General features: G+C 36.1%; 1 protein-coding gene across 1 annotated transcript in view; it reads right to left on the bottom strand.

Moving 5' to 3' along the window:
* Window positions 1-24,352, bottom strand: part of LOC109248190 (protein eyes shut homolog) — a 784,935-nt gene extending 760,583 nt beyond the window's left edge. Inside the window, exons 1-2 of the mRNA XM_053905310.1 lie at window positions 24,340-24,352; window positions 8,147-8,271 (exon numbers count right to left, since the gene is read on the bottom strand). Of these exons, the coding sequence (XP_053761285.1) occupies window positions 8,147-8,271; window positions 24,340-24,352 (138 nt within the window). The remainder of the gene's footprint in view (window positions 1-8,146; window positions 8,272-24,339) is intronic.
* Window positions 24,353-24,809: the final 457 nt, after the last annotated feature.

Here is a 24,809-nt window from a genome sequence, read left to right as displayed (position 1 = left end):
AATTGTTTATGAAAATTGGAAATGGTACAGCACTTTGGAAGATAGTTTGGCAGTCTCTGACATAACTAACCACACTTTTTTATACAACCCAGCAATTTCCATTCTCTGAATGGAATTTACTGAATGGAATTTACTGAAATAAATTGAAAACTTATGAATGTACTAAAGCCTGCACACAGATGTTTATAGAAGCTGTATTTATAACTGTTAAAACTCGGAAGCAACCAAGATGTCCTTCAGCAGGTAAACAAACTGTGGTACATCCAGGCAAGGGAATATTATTCAGCACTAAAAAGAAATGACCTATTAAGTGATAAAAAGGCATGGAAAAATATAAATGCATATTTGAAGTGAAAGAAGTTATGTTAAAATGGCTATGGTATTATTCAAACTATATGACATCCTGGAAAAAGAAAAGCCAAGGAGACAGTAAAATCATGAGTGACTGCTAGGAATTAGAGGAGTAGAAGGGATGAGTAAGTAGATCACAGGATTTTAAGGCTGTGAAAATACTCTGTATGATACTATAATGGTGGACACATATCATTATTCATTTGTCAAAACCCATAAGATGTACAACACCAAGAGTGAACTCTAATGTAAAATACAGATTTTGGTTGCAATGACGTGGATGGAACTAGAGTGTATTATGCTAGGCAAAATAAGTCAGTCAGAGAAAGACAAATATCATATGATTTCACTCTTATGTGGAATTTAAGAAACACAACATGAACATAGGGGAAGGGAAGCAAAAATAAAATAAGATAAAAACAGAGAGGGAGGCAAACCATAGAAGATTCTTAACAAACCAAGGGTTGCGGGAGGGATGTTAAGAAGATTCTTTTTTTTTTTTTTAACGTTTATTTATTTTTGAGACAGAGAGAGACAGAGCATGAACGGGGGAGGGGCATAGAGAGAGGGAGACACAGAATCCAAAGCAGGCTCCAGGCTCTGAGCCATCAGCCCAGAGCCCGACGCGGGGCTCGAACTCACGGACTGCGAGATCGTGACCTGAGCTGAAGTCGGAGGCTTAACCGACTGAGCCCCCCAGGCGCCCCAAGAAGATTCTTAACAATCCAAGGGTTGGGTGGGAGGATGGGCTAAATAGATGATGGGCATTAAGGAGGGCACTTGTGATAAACACTGGGTGTTATATGTAAGTGATGAATCACTCAATTCTACTCCTGTAATCATTATTACACTACATGCTAACTAACTTTAAATTGAAATAATAATAAAAGCTATAGACTTTGGATAATAATGTTGTTCATCAACTCTAATAATTCTGGTGGGGGATATTGGTACTGGGAGAATGGGAGTATGGAATGGATTTTGGAATTCAGCCTATGCTTGCATTTTGAAAAGTAGTAGTTCAATAATATCTTCTGCCCATACCTCCATCAATATTACATAGAGATATCTATCTTAATATAAGTGAATAAAATGTATGGTGTAGAGGAAAGAACACTAGTATATAAGTGTGAGCATTTAAAATTCTACTCCCAACTCTCCAATGGACTCACAATGTTATGTTAGGTATGGTTTTGCAGCCTCATGCTATAAATTTTGAAACTGAGTCTCAAAGAATTTTCCATCTAACCTAGGTCTAAAACATTAAACCTATTCTCTGTGGCAATATATGATGCCAAGAGTATTCTGTTTCTACCAAAATACAAACATTACTCCACTACCATGTTTAAACATGACACAGACATATAAAGAGGTGGACAACCATTACCCATATTATCTAAATAGCTCTAAAGTGTAGTCATAATTCTACTATACTTCTTTTACCAATAATAATAACTAGTCTGAGAGATTTAGATTGTGCATAATGGCTGTGCTATATGTCTGTTATATAAATTGTAAGACAAGTTATTTTTAATATTCTATTTCTAAAAATATTAAACTGCATTTCCCATAATAAATATATTTACTACAGAGAATGTCCTCTTTGCATTATTAAAATACATGTTTTCATTCAAATTTGCACCTTCCCTCCTTCTCCAAAACTTTTATATACTTTGGGTTGTAAAACACTAAGTTACTGTATTGCTGAATATGCTGAGAACACACATCTCTGTTCATGGTGAAACTAGTCTTGAGAAGCAGATTTTTTAAACTGGCTATTATATATTTAGACTTCTCATTAGCAGTACTGATCAATCCCTGAAGGTAGGCTTTTCAATATGAGGTACTGATGAAGACTTAATACTTTTGGGGATACCTTTCTAACCCTTGAGAGGAAGCCATAATCTTCGTCCCTCGAGAAAGCTCTTCTAATCACTATTTTACTCAGGGTTTGCCAATTGCCTTATTTTTTAAAAAACTTATTTTTTAAAGTTTGTTTGTTTGTTTGTTTATATATTTGAAGAGCACATGCACAAGAAGGAGTGGGGCAGACAGAGAGGAGGAGACAGAGAATCCTAATCAGGCTCTATGCTGTCAGTTTAGAGCCTGATGCAGGGTTCAAACCCACAAACTGTGAGATCATGACTTGAGCTGAAACCAAGAGTGGGACGCTTAACCAACTGAGGCACCCAGACACCCCTTGCCTTATTATTTTTAATATTAGTACTACATAAACAGTATCCTAGTTAATGTCTTCATTTCCTTCAGCAGTTTCCTGCATTTTGAACCCATTGCTGAATGCTGTATTATACCCTACACATTTGTCTCCTTCACTCAGATGAAAACTCTCTTTGCTATGATGTTGAAACTAATGAATTTTTACATTATTTTGAGGATCTAGTGTAGTGCTCTGCACACAATATATGTGCAGAATACGTTAAGGCAAAGCATCAAATTTCTTTTAAAACAAATGTTCTTGTTTGTCTCTTTGTTTGTGTATTCAAGTGTTTGCATACGGACCTGTCTTCTTTTCCATAATTTGAATGTTAAGAACAGTGTGTGTTCCTATATACGGTACATGATTTCCAAGTACTTTGCTATGGTGAGTGTCCAAAGGATATGCTGTTTTTTTTAGATGTGTTTTGACTGATCAAATGTATAAATAACTTGAGCTCAAATATGAATAAATATCAAAAGCAATAAAACATCTCTTTAAAAAAAAGAAATTATGAGTTTAAGAACTATACTTCTGCTTCCTTACTTCCTATATGGAGACACACATATTTTAATTATTTAATAGGCAAATAATGGGATCTTGAACACAATAAATACTTGTAAATATTCATTAACAACATCAATGACTTTATATCATGAAAAATAAACAACAGAACTCTAGACAAACGTAAAATCAAACAGTCTATCTTGCTATCCTGTGTCTTGCTTTCAGGTATATTTATAAGATGACATTTAAAAATAAGAAATTGCAAATAGACTGGACTGCTGTAGAACTCAGAGCATTTTTTCCTTATTCAGAAAACAGATTTTCCTCCCCTCTCCTCCATTTTGTTGAAAAGAAATACAGCTTCTATACTACATAAAGAGTCGTTTTAATTTAAAGAATGCAATTAACACTTTTGTTGACCATCATTTGCAAAATGCAATAAGTATGACCCATTGACAGTCATTGGTTAATGTATGGTATGGATCAATATTGCCTGGTGAAATTCATTTACTGAGGAAAAAATGAGCAATGCTGATCAAATAAAAGGAGGAAGATCACTTGTCTTGAATTTTCTTAGCAAGCTTAGGATATTCAAAAAGTTGTGTTCTGTCATTTACATTCTTTTGCAGAGCATTTGAATTTTAGAATAATATCAGCACTTTATGTTTTGATTCACTTTTACAATCAGTTCTGCTAAAAAGAATAATCCACACTAATTATCAGTTTGTCAGAGACTGTCACAGCCCTAAACATTATAAAAAACCCGAGAGTTCAGGTCTTTCATATTATCTACTAAAATTTAATTCTTAGAAATACAGAAAAAAAGAGATTACTATCCCCCTATCCAGTAGGGGCTATTTAATTCTCAAATTACTCTTCATTATCAAACAAATAATAATTGCAGTAATATTAATTTTCTCTAATCACATAAACATGCAGCTGAGTTAACATTTTTATATGGCAATGTAATTAGTGAGAGTTTTTAAATAAAATAGCCTAAATAGAAAGAATATAGAATGTGGCATTTTTCTGAAGATCTATTTGAATAAGGACATCAGAGAGAAGGTAACATAAACAGACTTAATGTAAAGAGAATTGCTATAAATTATTTTAATAAAAGGCTTAGTAGTTTGTAATAAGGTCTGCTGTATCAAGTCATATTCAGAAATTCAATGCTCGGATATCCCCATTAATCTGATATATTTTAATGCACTTTAACACAGATTACATGTGGTATCAACTGGTATACTTATTTGTGCAAGATGATTTATAATTTTTTAGTTTCTACAATTTGGTGGGGAATTGGATGCCAGATAAATTGGCATCTTTTCCATAAAAATGTCTAGCAACTCTGGAAAATGGAACAATCATTTGAGGTGAGATACCTGGGAAACATAATTAGAAAAAGGAAATCAGTTTTTTAAAAGACACACTGAATTTCACGAATGGAGGAAAATTCACCTAATTTCCTTATTAAATATGTCCCTTAAAACAGCAATAAAACTTTTGGTTTCTGGTCTAGCTTGCGAGAAGCTTGCAAGTCATCCTTCCCTTCTTCATAAACATAAAAAGCTGAACAAACTAAAAATCAAGAACTCTCCTTAGACCCATCAGAGAATTGAAGTCACAAGAAAAACTGCTCTCTGCCAAATTAGTGGGGCAGTCAGGTAGATACAGAGAATCATAGCTCACCAAAACAGACACTCAGGAGCAGAAACCACTGCTGGAGCGAGTAGCAGAGCACGAGAGCACACTGTAATTCTCAAAATGCTGGACAATCTTGAGAGTTCAAAACTCCAGAGGTGTCCAGTCTTAGGGGATCCTCCATAACTTTCCTAAGTTTTACCTCCACGTCCTCACAGTGAAGATAGGAGAAAAATCCCTTTGTGCTTCCAACAGAGGGAGAGAATAACCATTTTGAAATTCTGCCAGAATATTATGTTCTTCTTAGCAAGGCCTGAGCTGAAGGAAAACTATTTTACCAGAGCCTAATCAATCTGGGAGAAAGGAAATACCCAGTTCTAGCTTCCTGAAGTTTTCTTATTGCGTCTAAGGGAGAGGAGGACTGAGAAGCACATGTGAACGTCACAGCCCAGGGGTGAGGCACAGTCTCACTAGAAGTCAGACCTAATCATAGAACTCTTGAAAGCTTCTCCTCCCTCCACATGTTAACTACATCAATAGAGGTCTCTTGTAATAACAAGGGGTATAACTAAAAGAGCTACACATCTCATGTCTATTTAAGAAGTCCTAAGAAAACCCAGTGATTACGGGGAAGATAAAAACAAGGTGATATCAGCAGAAAACTTTAGCCTCTGACACCTAATAGCTACAGCAAACAGCAAACATGGCCTGACTCCTAGCCAAATGAAAATAAAGTCTTACACTAAAGATCTATTTATCTCAGTTACTTAGACCCAGGACACCATGTCTGGCTATAAATATAAAATTATGAGGCATATTACAAGATGAAAAGTACAATTTGAAGAGACAGAAGAAGCACCAAAATCAGATTCAGGTATGGGAGAGATTTTGCAATTATCAGACTAGAAATTTAAAACAACTATGATTAACATGATAGGACTTTGATAAAACAATTTCAATTTCAATGACGACCAAAATAAAAAATATATGTTATATTCTGTGCTGTTAAGGATACTAAAATTATACCAGCTTGAGTTCACAGCCTATCAGAGTGGACAGAGAAATAAGCAAATATTTTACTAGAACATGTTAACTGGTGTAATATTTAGTCTCTTTCTGCCTATTCTGCTGCTAGAATGCCATGCCCTATCCCCTCTGTGAATTGTCAATTATTCCCTATGTCCACTGTTTTCATGTTCACCAAACTCTACATGCACACTTAATCCTAATCCTAATACAAATAAATTTACTTGTCTTCTAATCCATTGAACTGCTTTGTTTCTTAAGATTCTCTCAAATTTTATACCTTTCTGTGAATGACATTCTTTTAAAGAATATAAGAAATTAAAGAAGTTTGACATCAGGATTATGATTCTTATTTTTTTTTCATATCCCATTTACTCTCAGGATTAGTTGTAAAAGGGAGAAAATAAATTTAAGGCAATTTTTCAATGATCTTATACATTTGTCATACCTGTTTCCAAAATAGTTTTGTCATTCTCTTATTTCAATATTTAGGATTCTAACTTGGCAGTAAAATTTCTGTCATTCAACAAAGACTTTAAACATTTTCTTTGATTTTCTTATAGTTCTTCAAAATATTTTGCGTTTTATTCCTATTGATAATTTATGTTCTATTTTCAAGTATATACTTTTAAGTATATATAATTTTAAATGTCTGTACTGTTAGACCATTGATATGTATAACATTTAAATATTAAATTATTTTTCAATAAATCAAATTTCCTCTATCTTTATCTACTCATTTTAGAACATGACTAATGCATTAACAAAGTTGAATCTCCCTTACAGCTTTTTACCCACTCTCTCTTATAATAGTAAGGTTTTTTTTTAGTTCTGTTTTAGCTTTAAAGTATTTGAGAAAGTAAGTATAAGAATATTAATTTCAAATTAACTTATTAAATGCCTTACTAAAATATAGATGACACTTCCTTCTACTTAGTAGACTTGTGGTTTTATAAAACCACATATTTTTCAAGATTTTTATATTTTCAATATATACTAATATATAAGTATACTAATATACAAGTATTAATTGATTCACATTCCAATGTGAAAAGTTATATCCCAGGGTATTAACTATTGAAAGAAATTTTCAGGGTACTTGGTAGTAAATTCTTTGTGTTCAATAAAAACACTTATGAAATGACGATTTATTTTCTATATACCAGTCTGTATTGGCAGGAGAATTTAGTTAAAAAATAAAGGATTTATTTCAGATTTTTTTCTTTCTACTATCTCTTTGAGGAAGCCAACATTGGTATAATCTGAGGCATCATAAAATTAACTTCTTGTCACCAAATACTTTCCACACTCACGTATCAGAGTGCCTAAAATTCTTCCCCAAAGATCGTCCTTCTGTGATCACTAAGAAAAACACCCTTCCCCAGAGCAGAACCAGGGTAGGAGGACTCTAAAAATTCAGGAAGGTGGCAGTTCTGGTTTAGCTTATACATATCCCTCTCAGCCAGATGAACCTTGGGAATACCCTCAAAAGGGAAGAGTATCTGACTGAAGCACAGGCTTTCTCAAATTATTTTGTTTTGATGACAGTTACTGACCATTTTCTATTCAATTCCTTGAGTACTTCTGGAGACTCCTACTTCTGACTCTTCCTTTCTCATCTTCCAGCTCTAAGGAGTCTGGTTCTACCCATACTTGTGCATCTTTCTTAGGCACTGGGCAGGTCTCATCTTCCTTTTAATTGTGATTCCTTAATCTTGCACTGGGTCATCTAACTGTGTGTCCTCTCTAATTATGGAGCCTTAATCTCATCTTAGACTGGTCTATCTTTTAATGACATTTATAAATATATATTTAAAATTCCTGACATCATAGTCTTGCCAATTGCTGTTCCCTTACTATATTCATGTGCTGTGGTCAGTTTTAATAAAGGATTGTGGTCAGAAGCTATTTTTTAATAGAGACATTGCTACCAAGGTAAGTCTATTCCAGTGCTAATGGAGTTCGGGCCAGTCCAGACTTGCAAAGAAAGCAGATTCATTCTCCCTGGACATACAATACTCTAAGCCCAACTCTGGAAGCAGTGCTATGCCCTTGGGCAAAATAGAGGTTCTGCCAAGACTCTGACAATATTAAGTAATTTCTTTACTGGCATCCTCCTTCCAAATGCATTAAAACATTAAAGGACAATACATTAAGTGACTTGCACCTTAGTGTGAATCAATTTATCAGAATGCTTTTCTCCTGAAAGGAAAGGCTGAGGGTGGTTGTGATGAATGGACAAGAAAGGAAAAGGGAATGCTGAGAAGCAGCATGTATAGTCAGAGAAAGAAACACTAATATTAACTTTTCCAACCTAATTTCTCACCAAAGAATTTTCTATTATTCACCATATTTCAGAAGCAATGAAAAAAGTATCACAACAAAACCACCAATAGTCTTTACCACAAATCCAGATATGCATAAACATTCTGAGCCAAAGTCAGGTTCATTTTCTATGCGTATTCCATGCATACATAATTTGGAAATGCACTCCTCAAGTCCATTATCACAGTGATGTCCTGACGACCCTGTTAAACACAATCACAAAACATATATTCAATTTTTAATAATAATATAATAAATAGCTTATGTATAGTTAACAATACTCTTACTATTTTTTATAATTATACTTGATGTTTTATATAAATTATCACAGTTTATCTTCATAATCATTCTATCAGGTAGTATTATTATTATCTCTATTTAGTAGATGAGAATATTAAACTTAGAGAATATAAATAATTTCCCCTAAAATTACACAGTTATATAAAAATGGAAGCAAAGCATATGTAAAATAAAGTTTTGGCTTGTACCTATCGTGCCGTTCTACATCACCTATCCAAATATCTTTATTTTACCTTGGAATAAATACATAGAAGGTAATGGAATAAACAGATTTCATACTTCCATTTAATATGAATCTTAAACTCAAAGGAAAGCAATTATTCCATATTCCTGGATATAAAATGTTTTCTTGTAATACTTGTAGCATTTTACAGTAAGTATTTCTTATGCTGTACTTCTATAGAATTTAAATAATATGTCTATGTTCAGCTCATTATCAGCTGTAAGAATGCTTAAACATTGTAATATTCCAAATTAAAACATTGTGTGTTTGCCCTTTTTCTTTGGCTTTTGCCATTATTTTATCACCAACCTATCAGCCAACATTGCTAAGCTATCCACAAGATAATATTAAAACTATAGTTTACTAGTTATACATTAAGAACACTTTTAAAAATCATTGATTTTTTCCTATAAGGGATCTATTTACAATGATCCTTAATACGTTAGGAACACTTTAACTTGAAAATACCATTCTACATAGGGACAATAAGTCTTTAGAGGCAGCTGTTACTAGCTGCCTATCTATACTATAATTGTATACTGCCTATGTATACTATAATGCATACTGTAATTGCAATATTCAAGCCTTATTTTTCTATGTATTATTCAACAGCATTTAATCTGACCCTGGCTATCGGGAAATGCATTCTTATTCTTGTTCCTGCTTAGCAATATAGTCTCACTGTTCCTCTTTGATAAATTATAAGAGAACAATTACATAAGTATTCTGAGGTGCTTAGAAGTGATTTAATGCAAAACAGCATTGTAAGAAGAAAAATACAACACGAGTTTAAAAGATTTGGCAGAGTCCAGATCAAACTTAGAATGAGGTGCCAAAAGACTAAATTTACCAAATCCACATCCAAGACTCTTTTCACTTCACTTCATAATGCTCTTTCATATGCTGAGTTGATTCTGTAGGCAACTCTACTATGGAGGCTATAAAAGGTGATACAGAAAAAAAAACATTTTTGCAGGGCTTATAAAAAGCCACTATGACCAGTCTCTCACAAGGTTGAATATCCAACATACTGTTGAACATAAAATCATATTCCATAAAAATACTTACATTGATTAACTATTCTTGTAAAAGTCAAATACATACAAACTTAATAACATTGCTTAGCGATATACATATATATAATAAAGCTCTAAAGAAGAACAGTAGGGAACGTTGAATATAAAGCTCAGAAAAGTCACTCTAGGGTAGGGGGATATTAATGTATTCAGTGAGTAATATAGATGAGGCTGGAATTACTGCTAATATTCTATTCCTTGAAGCCAATGGAAGGTACACAAATGTTTATTATATTGTTTTATAAAATAAATATTCCTTAATTATATATTCTTTTGATTGAATAAAACAGTTCACAATATAGTTTAAACAATTAAAAATGATGATGTATTTTTCCTTTTGCTTCTAATATTATGAAGGACATTACAAAACTTTAAACCATAAGATGAGAACTGTGAAAGAAAAGAAAATCATCATACCAGTTAAAAAGACAAGGAAGACTTTGGAAAGAGATGGAATTTAACTGCACTGAACCAAAGGTAGGTGGGAGGATTTTCAAATGCTGTAGTGAGCTAATGGGAAAATACTGGAGGATACTGGGCTGGGGGAGTGGTTGGTCAAAGTGCTTTGTATATCTGTGTTTGGTACTTGTCACTTATTAACAGTGGGCTCCTAGCTTTCCGCAGACCCTAGTTGGGGAGGGAGAGGCCCTATCCTTTTCTGTAATTACATTTCAAAAGGATGACTCCCTGGTACTTGAGAAAGACATTTCTGGGTTGTAAAATTGGCAAGAGGCTGAAAGAAAGTTTACATTTCAGGGGCAGAGAAAAAAGTTACAATTACTAGTTTTCTAAAGCAAAAGCTCTGAAGAAAGGGAGGTCAGGGGCATGGAGTCTTGGGGCCTGTCTAAAGTGCAGTTAAGCTGTGGGGAACATTATGGATGTGTTGCTCAAAAACGACAAACTAGGATACAATATAAGCTAGTCAAGATTTAGCACAGGAAACAGAAACCACTCTAGGTATTCAAGCAAAAAGAGTCTTAATAACCAAGAATAAGATGCTTCCAAAATTATTAGAAGGAAGGGCTGTAGGAGTAACTCTAAGAACCACAGATACGACTCTCTAGGAGATACTACCTCAACCATAATCAGGAAATTGAGAAACATAAAAGCCAACATTGGAATTACTCAGTTTAAGAACTCATTGTACTAAATAAAGGAAGCTGGATTACCAGGAAGCAGCCAGCACTATCTCCCTGGCTGCCCCTTCCTACCCTGAAGCTAGTGATTGAACACTACATTATAGAGTCCCACTGCCATTCCAGATGGTTCTGTATTTTAATACAAAGTCAGAGACTCAGAAAATCTCACATGTCCATGATCTCATCCACCATATGAAATTGCTAAGACATCTAGAAATGATCTCCACTAGATCATCTACATTTCACGTATATTTATTATTGATGGAATGCAATTTCTATTCACATCGGCTTCAGTGGAAGTCTAGATACTGCAGTTTTTCGTTTTCTTGTCTCTGCAGTACAGAAACCACAATAGACAGTAACGGATGCTGATTGCCAGTTATAACCATTAAAATAGATGAATGGTTAAAGAATATGTGGCATACTTATACAATGGAATAAATACAACTTGGCCATAAAAAACAACAAAATCTTTCCATTTGTGACAACATGGATGAACCTGTAACAGCACTTCAAACAGTCTTAAGAGTTAACTTGCTGCAAGTTAACATATTCCTTACTTGCTGACCTAAGTCCCTTGATGTATAACAGAATTAATTTACTTTCTTTGATTTGCAGATCACTGGACTTAAGGAGTGAAGAACCAGAAATTTTCCAGGCCACAGAAGCCAGCAAGTCTGTTTGAAGCAACCTCGGCTGTCTGATTAGCCTACCTATTGTTTAGCAAATTGTTTTTCTTTCTAGGTCACATAGATGATTTTACTTAACTCCCTTTGTGTATCCGAAGACCTTGCTGACCTTCACAGAAAGAACAGAGTAACAGTACTCTGTGTAACAGAGTACTGTTACACATCACAAAACACAAACAGAAACCCCCCCTTGCTCAACTCTGGAGAACTGAGAAAATGTAGCTGGCATCATTGAGTCTATATGAAATCAAGAAATATTGTAGGCCACTGTACTCCCTTTGCTAATTAAGTTCCCTAAATTCCTTCAAAAACCCTTGGGCCAGGTGGAAACCTCTGGAGACAAGAGTCTGCCTTCTCCCTAGGTTGCTGGCCTCCTGAATAAAGCTCAAATTCCTTTCCAATCAAAAACTTGTCTCTTGAGTAATGGCCTTTCAAGGGAGGGATAGCCAAACTTGGGTTTGGTAACAGACCTATAAGCTAAGTAAAATAAGTCAAATGGAGAAAGACAAATACTGTATGATTTCCACTCACATGGAATTAAAAACAAAACAACAAGTAAGCAAAATAAAATAAAAACTCATAGATATAGAGAAAAGACTACTGGTAAAGAGACGAAGGAAGTTGGGGGTGGGCAGAATGGATAAAGAGGGTCAACTGTATGGTGATGGATGGTAATGAAACTTGAGGTGGTGAGGTGGTGATCATTTTGTAGTGTATACAGATGTTGAATTTTATTTTATTTTATTTATTTATTTTTTATTTATTTTTATTTTTTTCCAATATATGAAATTTATTGTCAAATTGGTTTCCATACAACACCCAGTGCTCCAGATGTTGAATTTTAAAGTTGTATATCTCAAATGTATATAACAAAATGTTTTAACACAAATATTAATCATAATTTGAGTCTATTATCTCAAATATATGTGCTTTGGTTACTAAAGGTCAGTGGAAAATAATTTATAGCATTTTATCTTGTTGCTAGAAAAGATGTTTCTTTTATATGTATATATAATGAATATATATTTAACATACATAGTTATATGCAATTATATATATACATATATATACACATATGTATATATATATGTATATATACACATGTATACATACATATGTGTATATATATGTATATATATGTGTATATATGTATATATATATGTGTGTGTGTGTGTGTGTGTGTGTGTATATATAAAATTGGATTAGATTCAGATCTTCTTCCAGGGAGCCAGTCTTTGAAGTCAAAATTCTTTCAGCTTCATAATACGCATTAGGAAAAAAAAAAGGTAATGAAGAGAGATGGAAACTAGCAATGTAAAAAATAGTGAATAAAATTAGCTTGTATTTTTTAAATTTTTGGTGGATGTGGTATATTCACAGGCCCCAGAACTGGCTACTTGCTGTGAAAGCTGAGGCAAGTTACAAGATCTTGCAAAAGGAAATAGCCATGTACCTACTTCATAAACTTATGGTGAGATTTGAGTGAAATGATCTGTGCAAATTCTAAACACAGTACACAGTAATTTTTTTTTAAAGAAATGTTGGCTACTATTATTTGCTCCTGGTGCCATGCTGAACAAACTCTATGGATGAGTTTATTTTCCAATTTTGTGAATGAAGAAACGGATACTTTGAAAAGTAAAATTTACATGGGCTAATGGGCTCAGACTGTCTCATACAAAAATAATATATCTTAACTATAATTCTATGTTTAGTGCTTTACAATGTTTTAGGTGATTTCCTCCCCCCCCCCCAATTTTATCATGAAATTGAGAATCAGAGGGTTTTACCAGGTCACAAAGCTGGGATTTGAACTTTATTCTACCCAGATTCCAGAAGTTCTTTGCTCAGCACCTTGCTTGAGTACACTTGGGATTGTGGCATTTGGGAGGAGCTTATGTATGTAAATAATGCTTTTTCACTAGTTTTGTTTTGTTTTGTAAAAATATAACAAAGTAAATAAATAAGATGATGTCCTTGTAGTGGTGTGGGCAAGGTGATAATAAGAAATGAGAACCAATTAAGGGAATATAAAACAGACAAATGAAAATTTGGTGGGTAAGATTAAAAAAAAAGGTTTAGAAGCAGAGAAGAAGAAAACATTCCTTGAATCCTCTGTAGTTTGATGTCCATATGTAATAAAGTAACCAGATATTCAGAAAATAGTTTTCATTAGCAATCCAGAAAAGTAATCAAATCATTATGGTGTTAAACTCAGTACTAATCTATTATTTTCATATTCAGTAGAAATTAAGTAAGTGCTTCCAGAATAAATCATATCAAATAATGAGGATATAAAATAAAAAAGAGAATTTAGATGTCAGATTGTAATAAAAATAAGAACAAATTAGACTAATTTTAAGTTGATTACAAGTTTTGAAGTACATATACAACTAGAAACACTGACCTGTTTTAATACTACCATTCTCTGCTGTAACATAGCAGTTATAATAGTTAGAGTTTATTGATGAAAATAAAAGTCACTATTTGAAAGATTTATATATTTTACTTTCATTTCCTTTCCCCTCTCAGCACCAAGTGCTAATCTGGGGAAATAAAATAAAATTAAATTAAAACCTAAACCTAAAATAATTCTGTCTTACTAGTTAATGTATTATTCAGTAATTGAATGACAAATTAAAATCATTTTTTTCTTAGTCTAATTCTAGAATATGTAGAATTGATTTTTACATCTAAATCTTCATGACAATACAATAGTATACTTTCTTTATTTCATATTAATGATATTTCACTTTTTCATGGGTCTTGATTAAAAAAAGGATCATTATGTATCTCTTCTGTTCTGAATACAAAAGCCATATCCCTGAGTTATTAATTGTGAGTATTCATGGAAGAAACTATTTGTTTTTGTTTCTGCGTTTCGTTGCTCCAAGGACAATGCAGCATTTCTGTTTCAAAATGAATAATGCTATTTTAAGAGCAAAATGTGTATCCACAGTTTACATCGTCACCTATATAAACACTATTACATCCCTCCTGAGCATAAAAAGTGTCTGGGCAAAGTGACTGCCCCAGGGGCTGAGAACAACTCTGGGTGAGGCATTCACATTTGCAATACAGAGATTGTTCTCTCAGTTTCAATTTGCTTTTAATGGGATAACTGTGGTTTCACTTACTGGGTATTAAACATTTTTATATAACACTATAAATGTGAATATTGAGGCTAAAACAAAAGTAAGCATGTTTTACTTAATAAAATAATCTGAATACTTGTATTAATACTTCCATGGAAATGAGTTCACTAGCCATTGAATTCACTAAGCGGGCAGAGGAGGAGCTCTGTGATTAGGATTGTCCTGAATGCTGTTCAGGTTATAACCTGCACGATGATCTCATGTGGAGAGGATGAGTGAGTTCTGAGATCAAACCCGTCCTTCATTGTCAAGTAATGTACCTAGGTATCTTGGAGGAAAGGGCATAATCATCTGTCCCCTTACAGTGAGGGAGGGGCTTGTGGTAACTATAGTCCCGTCTACAATTACACAACATTGGCCAGCATCATAAATGGATTGTACTTTTCAGTAAGCTCTGAACACTCTGTGAGGTTCCACTAGAATACAACTTCTTGGACAGGATTTGGTGGCCCAAAACTAAATAACATTTAGGGTGTCTTTAACCTACTTATATCAATCCAAATTTCAGTTGTGTTTTACAGATATATCTAGTGAGGAAACTGGCATTTAATTGTTTGAACTCTGTTCTGTTCAGAATATTCCAAGTCCCATATATCCTTATTTGGACTATAAAGTAGAGGAGATGGAGACAAAAGGATAAATTACAAACCTTGAGTTACAGTGAAAGAGTCACCCAAGATTATGACAATGGTGGAAGAGTTGCTACATGAAGACAAAAAAATCTGATAATTGGTAATATGATGTGAACTCAAGATTTTCAACTGATGAAAATAAAATATGGCAGTAATTTATAGTACTTAACTAATTTAAATTTTTTAAATGTTTACTTATTTTCGAGAAAGAGAGCACAAGCAGGGGAGGAGCAGAGAGAAAGGGAGACAAAGAATCCAAAGCAGGCTCCAGGTTCTGAGCTGTCATGACTCACAGAGCCCGATGCTGGGCTCGAACTCACGAACCATGAGATCATGACCTAAGTGGAAGTCAGATGCTTAACCAAGTGAGCCACCAGGCGTCCCTACAGTACTTAACTAATTTAAAGACAGAAGTAAATATGTAGTGAAGGCAGGCTTCTATCAGACACTGTGTAAGGTAAGGATGATGACATGATGTAGACCAGAGCCTAAGAAAGAATTATCAACATTATTTAAGGCCGGTTTCCTCCATGGATAAGAGAAGAGTGGACCTGTATAAATCAAATTAATTAGCCTGTGTGTCCTTCTGTGACATTTGGAAAAATACATGTTTATATGAACTACTCAGAAAAATGGTAAGTTATCAGTTTTTGCTTATCAAGCTTTTTAGGAGATAATCAGACTGATGTGGGCAAGCAACATTCCTGAAGAAATCTCATAATGGTTAGAATTGCTAACATCTAAGACTAAGCTATAAAACACTGGTAGATCTTACTGGTTAAGTTCCTTTTTTAAAAAAAATGGTTGTCAATTTTATTTATTTTTTATTGTAGTTAGAACATTTAAGGTGATATCTATCCTTTAGCAAGCTGTTAAGTGCTTTTAACCATAGGCACAATGTTGCACCATAGATCCCTAGAACTTATTCACCTGGCATAACTGAAACATTATGGGAAGTTGCTATTCAGTTGAAGGCCCTTCTTTGGGGAACATAAAAAATGAGTGTATAACACCAGGTCAGACTTCCTGGCTCTGAATCTCAGCTTTGCCACTAATGTGCTATGGGAGATTATCCAAAGAATCTGGACTACATTTTCTCACTGGTAAAAGGAGATAATAATAGTACCTTCTACATAAGGTTGTTATAAAAGCTAAATGAGTCAATGCACATAAAATAGAAAGGTGTCCATTTTCTAGTATTGTTATTGTAATTGTAATTTCCAAACACATAAATGTCAAAGTCCTCCCACATTTGGCTGCTTTTAAAATCTAAAATTCAGAACACAAGAAAAAGAAGAACTCAACAATGGGTAGATTTTCAAGGACAAAAATGGTAAAGAAAAGAATGAGAATTATATCAAAACCAATTTATGTTGAGGGTGGAAAAAGGTAGCATGAGCACATTTTGGGAGATGGTGGTTACATGACTGGCTGTAGTGGTAGTTACACAACTTTATGCATTTGTCATAACTAAAGAACTATATGTCAGAGAGTAAATTTTACTATACCCATTTTAAAACCCCTGAAAAAAGAACCCTCAGCTAGCTATGCTAATAAATAAAATGAGGAAGGAATGAAAAGTAATCTTCAAGAGAACAATTATTCTTCAAATAACTTTGGAGGAAAGGTACATCAGTATGATTCAGAGCCTTGCCTGGAAAGAGCCCTTGGGAGCAGGGACAAGGGTCTGGGAGGGTGTCTACAGCATTTTCCAAGAATTTGTTTGGTTGGTTTGTTGCTTACTTGGTCTTTGCTTTTGTGACTAGACTGTGAAGAATCTCAGGCTTGGGGCACCTGGGTGGCTCAGTTGGTTAAGCATCTGACTTTGGCTCAGGTCATGATCTTGCAGTTTGTGGGTTCAAGCCCCGCACTCTGTATCTCTCTCTCTCAAAAATAAATAATAACATTAATTTTTTTTTAAAAAAAGAAAAGAATTGCAGGCTAAGTCAAAAGTACCCGCAAGTTCTGACTGACATCTAGCAAAAACATGGGTATCATTTTTGAGGAAGGAGGTCTTCCACTTTCCACTATGGACTGGTGAGAAGCACTCAGAATGGGGCTTCATTTGAATGCTACACCTGCTTCAGAATGGCTCCATACTTCCAAGTGAATCTACAGTACTATAAATCTTAACCTAGAGCATCAAAACTAATCTAGAAATGGCAAGATACACATATTACCGTAAAAAAGAAACCTAGCAATTATAAGATATATATTGAAATGGTAAAAATGACTCATATAAGTGTTGTGTTTCATAACTGCCTTTGTAAGGTTACATTCATTGCTTGTGGCAACTATTATAGCATTTTAAGTGTTCAGACCTTGATAAAGATATTTTTACTTAAAAGAGACAAGGTTCTGAAATGGTGTTCATTGTTTTTTTTGTTTTGTTTTATTTTTTTATTTTTTTATTTTTTTTATTTTTTAATATATGAAATTTACTGTCAAATTGGTTTCCATACAACACCCAGTGCTCATCCCAAAAGGTGCCCTCCTCAATACCCATCACCCACCCTGCCCTCCCTCCCACCCTGCCCTCCCTCCCACCCCCCATCAACCCTCAGTTTGTTCTCAGTTTTTAACAGTCTCTAATGCTTTGGCTCTCTCCCACTCTAACCTCTTTTTTTTTTTTTTTTCCTTCCCCTCCCCCATGGGTTTCTGTTATGTTTCTCAGGATCCACATAAGAGTGAAACCATATGGTATCTGTCTTTCTCTGTATGGCTTATTTCACTTAGCATCACACTCTCCAGTTCCATCCATGTTGCTACAAAAGGCCATATTTCATTTTTTCTCATTGCCACGTAGTATTCCATTGTGTATATAAACCACAATTTCTTTATCCATTCATCAGTTGATGGACATTTAGGCTCTTTCCATAATTTGGCTATTGTTGAGAGTGCCGCTATAAACATTGGGGTACAGGTGCCCCTATGCATCAGTACTCCTGTATCCCTTGGATAAATTCCTAGCAGTGCTATTGCTGGGTCATAGGGTAGGTCTATTTTTAATTTTCTGAGGAACCTCCACACTGCTTTCCAGAGCGGCTGCACCAATTTGCATTCCCACCAACAGTGCAAGAGGGTTCCTGTTTCTCCACATCCTCTCCAGCATCTATAGTCTCCTGATTTCTTCATTTTGGCCACTCTGACTGGTGTGAGGTGGTATCTGAGTGTGGTTTTGATTTGTATTTCCCTGATAAGGAGCGACATTGAACATCTTTTCATGTGCCTGTTGGCCATCCGGATGTCTTCTTTAGAGAAGTGTCTATTCATGTTTTCTGCCCATTTCTTCACTGGGTTATTTGTTTTTCGGGTGTGGAGTTTGATGAGCTCTTTATAGATTTTGGATACTAGCCCTTTGTCCGATGTGTCATTTGCAAATATCTTTTCCCATTCCGTTGGTTGCCTTTTAGTTTTGTTGGTTGTTTCCTTTGCTGTGCAGAAGCTTTTTATCTTCATAAGGTCCCAGTAATTCACTTTTGCTTTTAATTCCCTTGCCTTTGGGGATGTGCCGAGTAAGAGATTGCTACGGCTGAGGTCAGAGAGGTCTTTTCCTGCTTTCTCCTCTAAGGTTTTGATGGTTTCCTGTCTCACATTCAGGTCCTTTATCCATTTTGAGTTTATTTTTGTGAATGGTGTGAGAAAGTGGTCTAGTTTCAACCTTCTGCATGTTGCTGTCCAGTTCTCCCAGCACCATTTGTTAAAGAGACTGTCTTTTTTCCATTGGATGTTCTTTCCTGCTTTGTCAAAGATGAGTTGGCCATACGTTTGTGGGTCTAGGTCTGGGGTTTCTATTCTATTCCATTGGTCTATGTGTCTGTTTTTATGCCAATACCATGCTGTCTTGATGATGACAGCTTTGTAGTAGAGGCTAAAGTCTGGGATTGTGATGCCTCCTGCTTTGGTCTTCTTCTTCAAAATTACTTTGGCTATTCGGGGCCTTTTGTGGTTCCATATGAATTTTAGGATTGCTTGTTCTAGTTTCGAGAAGAATGCTGGTGCAATTTTGATTGGGATTGCATTGAATGTGTAGATAGCTTTGGGTAGTATTGACATTTTGACAATATTTATTCTTCCAATCCATGAGCAGGGAATGTCTTTCCATTTCTTTATATCTTCTTCAATTACCTGCATAAGCTTTCTATAGTTTTCAGCATACAGATCTTTTACATCTTTGGTTAGATTTATTCCTAGGTATTTTATGCTTCTTGGTGCAATTGTGAATGGGATCAGTTTCTTCATTTGTCTTTCTGTTGCTTCATTGTTAGTGTATAAGAATGCAACTGATTTCTGCACATTGATTTTGTATCCTGCAACTTTGCTGAATTCATGTATCAGTTCTAGCAGACTTTTGGTGGAGTCTATCGGATTTTCCATGTATAATATCATGTCATCTGCAAAAAGCGAAAGCTTGACTTCATCTTTGCCAATTTTGATGCCTTTGATTTCCTTTTGTTGTCTGATTGCTGATGCTAGAACTTCCAGCACTATATTAAACAGCAGCGGTGACAGTGGGCATCCCTGTCGTGTTCCTGATCTCAGGGAAAAAGCTCTCAGTTTTTCCCCGTTGAGGATGATGTTAGCTGTGGGCTTTTCATAAATGGCCTTTATGATCTTTAAGTATGTTCCTTCTATCCCGACTTTCTCAAGGGTTTTTATTAAGAAAGGGTGCTGGATTTTGTCAAAGGCCTTTTCTGCATCGATTGACAGGATCATATGGTTCTTCTCTTTTTTTTTTGTTAATGTGATGTATCACGTTGATCGATTTGCGAATGTTGAACCAGCCCTGCATCCCAGGAATGAATCCCACTTGATCATGGTGAATAATTCTTTTTATATGCTGTTGAATTCGATTTGCTAGTATCTTATTAAGAATTTTTGCATCCATATTCATCAGGGATATTGGCCTGTAGTTCTCTTTTTTTACTGGGTCTCGGTCTGGTTTAGGAATCAAAGTAATACTGGCTTCATAGAATGAGTCTGGAAGTTTTCCTTCCCTTTCTATTTCTTGGAATAGCTTGAGAAGGATAGGTATTATCTCTGCTTTAAATGTCTGGTAGAACTCCCCTGGGAAGCCATCTGGTCCTGGACTCTTATTTGTTGGGAGATTCTTGATAACCGATTCAATTTCTTCGCTGGTTATGGGTCTGTTCAAGCTTTCTATTTCCTCCTGATTGAGTTTTGGAAGAGTGTGGGTGTTTAGAAATTTGTCCATTTCTTCCAGGTTGTCCAATTTGCTGGCATATAATTTTTCATAGTATTCCCTGATAATTGTTTGTATCTCTGAGGGATTGGTTGTCATCATTCCATTTTCATTCATGATTTTATCTATTTGGGTCATCTCCCTTTTCTTTTTGAGAAGCCTGGCTAGAGGTTTGTCAATTTTGTTTATTTTTTCAAAAAACCAACTCTTGGTTTCGTTGATCTGCTCTACAGTTTTTTTAGATTCTATATTGTTTATTTCTGCTCTGATCTTTATTATTTCTCTTCTTCTGCTGGGTTTAGGCTGCCTTTGCTGTTCTGCTTCTATTTCCTTTAGGTGTGCTGTTAGATTTTGTATTTGGGATTTTTCTTGTTTCTTGAGATAGGCCTGGATTGCAATGTATTTTCCTCTCAGAACTGCCTTCGCTGCATCCCAAAGCGTTTGGATTGTTGTATTTTCATTTTCGTTTGTTTCCATATATGTTTTAATTTCTTCTCTAATTGCCTGGTTGACCCACTCATTCGTTAGTAGGGTGTTCTTTAACCTCCATGCTTTTGGAGGTTTTCCAGACTTTTTCCTGTGGTTGATTTCAAGCTTCATAGCATTGTGGTCTGAAAGTATGCATGGTATAATTTCAATTCTTGTAAACTTATGAAGGGCTGTTTTGTGACCCAGTATATGATCTATCCTAGAGAATGTTCCATGTGCACTCGAGAAGAAAGTATATTCTGTTGCTTTGGGATGCAGAGTTCTAAATATATCTGTCAAGTCCATCTGATCCAATGTATCATTCAGGGCCCTTGTTTCTTTATTGACCGTGTGTCTAGATGATCTATCCATTTCTGTAAGTGGGGTGTTAAAGTCCCCTGCAATGACCACATTCTTATCAATAAGGTTGCTTATGTTTATGAGTAATTGTTTTATATATCTGGGGGCTCGGGTATTTGGCGCATAGACATTTATAATAGTTAGCTCTTCCTGGTGGATAGACCCTGTGATTATTATATAATGCCCTTCTTCATCTCTTGTTACAGCCTTTAATTTAAAGTCTAGTTTGTCTGATATAAGTATGGCTACTCCAGCTTTCTTTTGGCTTCCAGGAGCATGATAAATAGTTCTCCATCCCCTCACTCTCAATCTAAAGGTGTCCTCAGATCTAAAATGAGTCTCTTGTAGACAGCAAATAGATGGGTCTTGTTTTTTTATCCATTCTGATACCCTATGTCTTTTGGTTGGCGCATTTAATCCATTTACATTCAGTGTTATTATAGAAAGATATGGGTTTAGAGTCATTGTGATGTCTGTATGTTTTATGCTTGTAGTGATGTCTCTGGTACTTTGTCTCACAGGATCCCCCTTAGGATCTCTTGTAGGGCTGGTTTCGTGGTGACAAATTCCTTCAGTTTTTGTTTGTTTGGGAAGACCTTTATCTCTCCTTCTATTCTAAATGACAGACTTGCTGGATAAAGGATTCTCGGCTGCATATTTTTTCTGTTTAGCACACTGTAGATATCGTGCCAAGCCTTTCTGGCCTGCCAAGTTTCAAAGGAGAGATCAGTCACGAGTCTTATAGGTCTCCCTTTATATGTGAGGGCACGTTTATCCCTTGCTGCTTTCAGAATTTTCTCTTTATCCTTGTATTTTGCCAGTTTCACTATGATATGTCGTGCAGAAGGTTGATTCAAGTTACGTCTGAAGGGAGTTCTCTGTGCCTCTTGGATTTCAATGCCTTTTTCCTTCCCCAGTTCAGGGAAGTTCTCAGCTATAATTTGTTCAAGTACCCCTTCAGCACCCTTCCCTCTCTCTTCCTCCTCTGGGATACCAATTATGCGTATATTATTTTTTTTTTTAGTGTATCACTTAGTTCTCTAATTTTCCCCTCATACTCCTGGATTTTTTTATCTCTCTTTCTTTCAGCTTCCTCTTTCTCCATAACTTTATCTTCTAGTTCACCTATTCTCTCCTCTGCCTCTTCAAGCCGAGCCATCGTGGATTCCATTTTGTTTTGCAATTCGTTTAAAGAGTTTTTCAACTCCTCGTGACTGTTCCTTAGTCCCTCGATCTTTGTGGCAAGAGATTCTCTGCTGTCCTGTATACTGTTTTCAAGCCCAGCGATTAATTTTATGACTATTATTCTAAATTCACTTTCTGTTATATTATTTAAATCCTTTTTGATCAGTTCATTAGCTGTTGTTATTTCCTGGAGATTCTTCTGAGGGGAATTCTTCCGTTTGGTCATTTTGGAGAGTCCCTGGAGTGGTGGGGGCCTGCAGGGCCCTTCCCCTGTGCTGTGGTGTATAACTGGAGTTAGTGGGCGGGGCCGCAGTCCGACTGGATGTCTGCCCCCAGCCCACTGCTGGGGCCACAGTCAGACTGGTGTGTGCCTTCTCTTCCCCTCTCCTAGGGGTGGGATTCACTGTGGGGTGGCGTGTCCCGTCTGGGCTACTTGCACACTGCCAGGCTTGTGTTGCTGGGGATCTGGCGTATTAGCTGGGGTGGGTAGGAAAGGTGCCCGGGGGCTGGAGGGGCAGGCTTAGCTCGCTTCTCCTTAGGTGATCCACTTCAGGAGGGGCCCTGTGGCAGCGGGAGGGAGTCAGATCCACTGCCGGAGGTTTGGCTCCGCAGAAGCACAGAGTTGGGTGTTTGCGCGGAGCGAGCAAGTTCTCTGGCAGGAACTGGTTCCCTTTGGGATTTTGGCTGGGGGATGGGCGGGGGAGATGGCGCTGGCGCCTTTGTTCCCCGCCAAGCTGAGCTCTGCCGTCAGGGGGCTCAGCAGCTCTCCCTCCCTTTGTCCTCCAGCCTTCCCGCTTTCCGAGCAGAGCTGTTAACTTATGACCTCCCAGACGCTAAGTCGCGCTTGCTGTCGGAACACAGTCCGTCCGGCCCCTCCGCTTTTGCCAGCCAGACTCGGGGGCTCTGCTTGGCCGGCGAGCCGCCCCTCCGCCCCGGCTCCCTCCCGCCAGTCCGTGGAGCGCGCACCGCCTCGCCGCCCTTCCTACCCTCTTCCGTGGGCCTCTGGTCTGCGCTTGACTCCGGAGACTCCCTTCTGCTAATCCTCTGGCGGTTTTCTGGGTTCTTTAGGCAGGTGTAGGTGGAATCTAAGTGATCGGCAGGACGCGCTGTGAGCCTCGCGTCCTCCTACGCCGCCATCTTCCGGAACCCCTCTGTTCATTGTTTTAATATCAGAGAATTGAAATGTTTATTCTACTTCTTTTATCTGCAAGAGTTATAATTTTATGTCTAGGTGGCGATTTCAACATTCAGGTAGAAATGCTTTCAGATGCTGTATCTGATCAAATAAAACTTACAGAGTATGCCAAAACAGAGTAGTGTGCTGAGTAAATGTTCAACTTCTCAACAACATGTCAATGATACTCAATTGATAAGTGTTCCCTAGTTTGTATAATTTCACATCAACAACAGGAGCCCTACTACCCACATGGCTGCCTGACTGTTATGTCCTCAGGGGACCCAAATAACCAGAATCCCAGAACCCAGGAGGTATCAACAAACTGTCTCAAGTCCACTGTGGAGTCTGTAAATGGTGATTGCTATTTTTTAGTGACCAAAAATATACCCCATGTATATTCCTGAGAGCTTATTACTTCTTGAGGAAATTAGGCATTCACCATCTCTTCTGAGTGGATGCACCTGAATGTTGAAGATAAGATGAGTGACAGAAGACACAGGAAAAAAGCAACAAATCTGCAAAGGTAGAAACTAGAAGAAAGAGAGGGGAAAAGATGCATGGACACAAGCTTTTTTAATCAATGTATACTTAAAAAGAATATGACCAAAGGCAGAAATGGCCAAAACACCAATTCTAAATTATTCTTTAAATAAAATCAACTTACTAAGCTTGTCCATCTCTATACTGACCCTTGTTGGAGGTAATAATGATTTCAATATTGATAAGAGCTAACATTTATAAAGGACCTGCTGTGTGCCAGGCACAACTGACATAAACATCAGGATTATGAAGTTTACACAAATGTAGAAAACACTTGTAGTAAGATATACTCTAAACACTAGGATTTCCTGCTAATAGCCTAAGTGATTGGTTACTAGCATCATAGAACATCCATTTCATATTTTTTAAGTGTGTTCATTGCTTAAAACTTGGTTGATAATTAACGTCATTGGTTGAGGATATTGTCGAAATCGTATGCACACATACATAAACATATTTTTTAAATGTATTAAATACACATTATTATTTTTTCAATAATTACCTTGTTGACATTTGCAAATATATCCATTGATGTGATCTCCACAGTTTGCACCATTTAGACATGGTGATGAAGAACATTCATTTATATTAATT

This window comes from Panthera pardus, unplaced genomic scaffold (genome assembly GCF_024362965.1).
Source record: "Panthera pardus isolate Hobbes unplaced genomic scaffold, ASM2436296v1 HiC_scaffold_17, whole genome shotgun sequence".
Lineage (NCBI taxonomy): Eukaryota > Metazoa > Chordata > Mammalia > Carnivora > Felidae > Panthera > Panthera pardus.
Note: the sequence above shows the minus strand (reverse complement) of the source record. Positions and strands in the feature narration are given on the sequence as shown.